At 46.8% G+C, this 5000-nt stretch overlaps 1 protein-coding gene across 1 annotated transcript in view; it reads right to left on the bottom strand.

Moving 5' to 3' along the window:
• LOC138865173 (uncharacterized) overlaps window positions 1-3621 on the bottom strand; it is a 6195-nt gene extending 2574 nt beyond the window's left edge. The window contains exons 1-6 of the mRNA XM_070134555.1: window positions 3587-3621; window positions 2603-2718; window positions 1516-1677; window positions 856-1071; window positions 488-649; window positions 1-55 (exon numbers count right to left, since the gene is read on the bottom strand). The exon at window positions 1-55 is cut by the window's left edge and continues 161 nt beyond it. Coding sequence (XP_069990656.1) covers window positions 1-55; window positions 488-649; window positions 856-1071; window positions 1516-1677; window positions 2603-2718; window positions 3587-3621 — 746 coding nt within the window. The remainder of the gene's footprint in view (window positions 56-487; window positions 650-855; window positions 1072-1515; window positions 1678-2602; window positions 2719-3586) is intronic.
• Window positions 3622-5000: the final 1379 nt, after the last annotated feature.

Below are 5000 nucleotides of genomic sequence, written 5' to 3'. Positions count from 1 at the left end.
ACTTCACCATAACCACTACCTTCACCATAACCACTACCGTCACCATAACCATTACCTTCACCATAACCACTACCGTCATCATAACCACTACCGTCACCATAACCACTACCGTCACCATAACCACTACCTTCACTATAACCACTACCGTCACCACTACCTTCACCATAACCACTACCTTCACCATAACCACTACCTTCACCATAACCACTACCGTCACCACTACCTTCACCATAACCACTACCGTCACCATAACCACTATCGTCACCACTACCTTCACCATAACCACTACCGTCACCATAACCACTACCGTCACCATAACCACTACCGTCACCATAACCACTACCGTCACCATAACCACTACCGTCACCATAGCTACTACCGTCACCATAACCACTACCGTCACCATAACCACTACCGTCACCATAACCACTACCTTCACCATAACCAATACCGTCACCATAACCACTACCGTCACCATAACCACTACCTTCACCATAACCACTACCGTCACCATAACCACTACCGTCACCATAACCACTACCGCCACCATAACCATTACCGTCACCATAACCACTACCTTCACCATAACCACTACCGTCACCATAACCACTACCGTCACCATAACCACTACCGTCACCATAACCACTACCTTCAACATATAACCACTACCTTCACCCTAACCACTACCTTCACCATAACCACTACCGTCACCATAACCACCACCGTCACCATAACCACCACCGTCACCATAACCACCACCGTCACCATAACCACCACCGTCACCATAACCACTACCGTCACCATAACCACTACCTTCACCATAATCACCACCGTCACCATAACCACCACCGTCACCATAACCACCACCGTCACCATAACCACTACCGTCACCATAACCACTACCGTCACCATAACCACTACCTTCAACATAACCACTATCGTCACCACTACCTTCACCATAACCACTGCCGTCACCATAACCACTACCGTCACCATAACCACTATCGTCACCACTAACTTCACCATAACCACTACCTTCACCATAACCACTACCGTCACCATAACCATTACCTTCACCATAACCACTACCGTCATCATAACCACTACCGTCACCATAACCACTACCGTCACCATAACCACTACCTTCACTATAACCACTACCGTCACCACTACCTTCACCATAACCACTACCTTCACCATAACCACTACCTTCACCATAACCACTACCGTCACCATAACCATCACCGTCACCATAACCACTACCGTCACCATAACCACTACCGTTACCATAACTATTACTTTCACCATAACCATTACCTTCACCATAACCACTACCGTCACCATAACCACTACCGTCACCATAACCACTACCGTCACCATAACCACTACCGTCACCATAGCTACTACCGTCACCATAACCACTACCGTCACCATAACCACTACCGTCACCATAACCACTACCTTCACCATAACCAATACCGTCACCATAACCACTACCGTCGCCATAACCACTACCTTCACCATAACCACTACCGTCACCATAACCACTACCGTCACCATAACCACTACCGCCACCATAACCATTACCGTCACCATAACCACTACCTTCACCATAACCACTACCGTCACCATAACCACTACCGTCACCATAACCACTACCGTCACCATAACCACTACCTTCAACATATAACCACTACCTTCACCCTAACCACTACCTTCACCATAACCACTACCGTCACCATAACCACTACCGTCACCATAACCACCACCGTCACCATAACCACCACCGTCACCATAACCACTACCGTCACCATAACCACCACCGTCACCATAACCACACCGTCACCATAACCACCACCGTCACCATAACCACTACCGTCACCATAACCACCACCCTCACCATAACCACCACCGTCAGCATAACCACTACCGTCACCATAACCACCACCGTCACCATAACCACCACCGTCACCATAACCACCACCGTCACCATAACCACCACCGTCACCATAACCACCACCGTCACCATAACCACTACCGTCACCATAACCACCACCGTCACCATAACCACCACCGTCACCATAACCACTACCGTCACCATAACCACCACCGTCACCATAACCACTACCGTCACCATAACCACCACCGTCACCATAACCACCACCGTCACCATAACCACTACCGTCACCATAACCACCACCGTCACCATAACCACTACCGTCACCATAACCACTACCTTCACCATAACCACCACCGTCACCATAACCACTACCGTCACCATAACCACCACCGTCACCATAACCACCACCGTCACCATAACCACCACCGTCACCATAACCACCACCGTCACCATAACCACTCCCGTCACCATAACCACCACCGTCACCATAACCACCGCCGTCACCATAACCACCACCGTCACCATAACCACTACCGTCACCATAACCACCCCCGTCACCATAACCACCACCGTCACCATAACCACCACCGTCAACATAACCACCACCGCCACCATAACCACTACCGTCACCATAACCACTACCGTCTCCATAACCACCTCCGCCACCATAACCACTACCGTCACCATAACCCCCACCTTCACCATAACCACTACCGTCACCATAACCTCCACCGTCACCATAACCACCACCGTCACCATAACCACCACCGTCACTATAATCACCAGCGTTACCATAACCACTACCGTCACCATAACCACTACCGTCACCATAACCACCACCGTCACCATAACCACACCGTCACCATAACCACACCGTCACCATAACCACACCGTCACCATAACCACACCGTCACCATTACCACCACCGTCACCATAACCACCACCGTCACCATAACCACCACCGTCACCATAACCACTACCGTCACCATAACCACCACCGTCACCATAACCACCACCGTCACCATAACCACCACCGTCACTATAACCACCACCGTCACTACAACCACCACCGTTGCCATAACCACTACCGTCACCATAACCACTACCGTCACCATAACCACCACCGTCACCATAACCACCACCGTCACTATAACCACCACCGTTACCATAACCACTACCGTCACCATAACCACCACCGTCACCATAACCACCACCGTCACCATAACCACACCGTCACCATAACCACACCGTCACCATAACCACACCGTCACCATAACCACACCGTCACCATAACCACACCGTCACCATTACCACCACCGTCACCATAACCACCGCCGTCACCATAACCACCACTGTCACCATAACCACCACTGTCACCATAACCACTACCGTCACCATAACCACTACCGTCACCATAACCACACCGTCACCATAACCACACCGTCACCATAACCACACCGTCACCATAACCACACCGTCACCATAACCACACCGTCACCATAACCACACCGTCACCATTACCACCACCGTCACCATAACCACCACCGTCACCATAACCACCACTGTCACCATAACCACCACTGTCACCATAACCACTACCGTCACCATAACCACTACCGTCACCATGCTAACACCACAACCAATAACCCCCCCCCCCCCCCCCCCCCCCCCCCGGCCTTCGCTCACCCCTCGGCACGGTCTTCGCTGTGACATGCGATCATTTACATAGAAATTAAAGTAGTCCGTCGGGAATTCATTTCTGGAATTGCCAAACAAAATGGGAAACTGGATTGAAAATTTCGACTGAGAATGGGGATGGCGTGTTTGTTTTGTTATCCTTTGATTTCTTCTTTTACTATATATGCATACATTAATACATACATACATACATACATACATCCATATATATACATATATATATATATATATATATATATATATATATATATATATATATATATATATATATATATATATATATATATATATATGCACACACACAGACAGTTTTATTTGTTTAAACTGAGAAACCTTTGTCACACCAGTAAAGCCCATTCACTCAATTCTTATGTATGTGTTAGCCTCCTCTTTCCTTAAAAATTTAAATGAAGTAGTGATGTGATCCTGATGCCGGGAGGAGACCGATTGGCGAGGAAAGCGGCGCGGAGAAATTGTTCTCAACCGATTTTTCACCGTTATATGTCTGCTGAGTCATGCAACCTTAGAGCGTATTAGAGAGCCAAACACAAACTGCAAGTTGAGTCATTTAATCTATGCTGTCTGCAGTGCCAAAATTCTTATTACTTTAAGTACGCAGGGAATCAGAAGAGCCTAGTTTTTAAAAGTTAAGATTATTAAAAATCTACGTTTTTGACAACTTTAGCAGGGGCTCAAATATAGTGGGAATATAAAGTTACATCTGGCAACACTGCAAATCCTGCTCAGCTGATTTCATCCAAAGGGAATCCGGGTCATTCCAGTAAACAGAATCCCGGAGAGGCTCAGGTCGAGTTCCTTATCCCACAGGACTGACTCTCCATTCGGGTGCTGAGAACAGTTCCAAATAGTGAAGATTGTACAATCATCTGTAGTGTCCTATCGTAAATCAAGTTCATTGAGTTATTGCTAGAAAATAGGGGTTCTGTCCATTGACTTTTACAATGGCCGTTATAAAAATACATAATATGCAACTTTAGGTATAGCATATGTATGTGATGAATTCAGTATTCTGAGACCACTGGGTCACATTTGCCATATGTGCTTTCTAAAGCTGTAAACCAATCAGTCTAAAAAGAAAAATCATAATTGTTATCATAGTCAATGCAAACATAATGCTGAATAAAGAGTAGGGCCAGACTAGAGTTCTTATTGAAAAATTGCCCAGATTTCATTCACGATTACAGATCAACTGGTCACATGGTGACGCTGCTACCTTTTTAATCATAGTAAAATAAAAATAAAAATATTGCTGGATAACGTGGTTCATATTTGGCATAATTTCCTTTATTTGTCTAAACCAATGGTCCCCAAACTGGGAGCCATGCCCCCGTGCGGTTCCATGTAGCAGACTGTAGGGGGCCATAACTTGAGGATATGTATA

The sequence above is a fragment of the Penaeus vannamei genome, chromosome 20 (assembly GCF_042767895.1).
Source record: "Penaeus vannamei isolate JL-2024 chromosome 20, ASM4276789v1, whole genome shotgun sequence".
In the NCBI taxonomy this organism is placed as follows: domain Eukaryota; kingdom Metazoa; phylum Arthropoda; class Malacostraca; order Decapoda; family Penaeidae; genus Penaeus; species Penaeus vannamei.
Note: the sequence above shows the minus strand (reverse complement) of the source record. Positions and strands in the feature narration are given on the sequence as shown.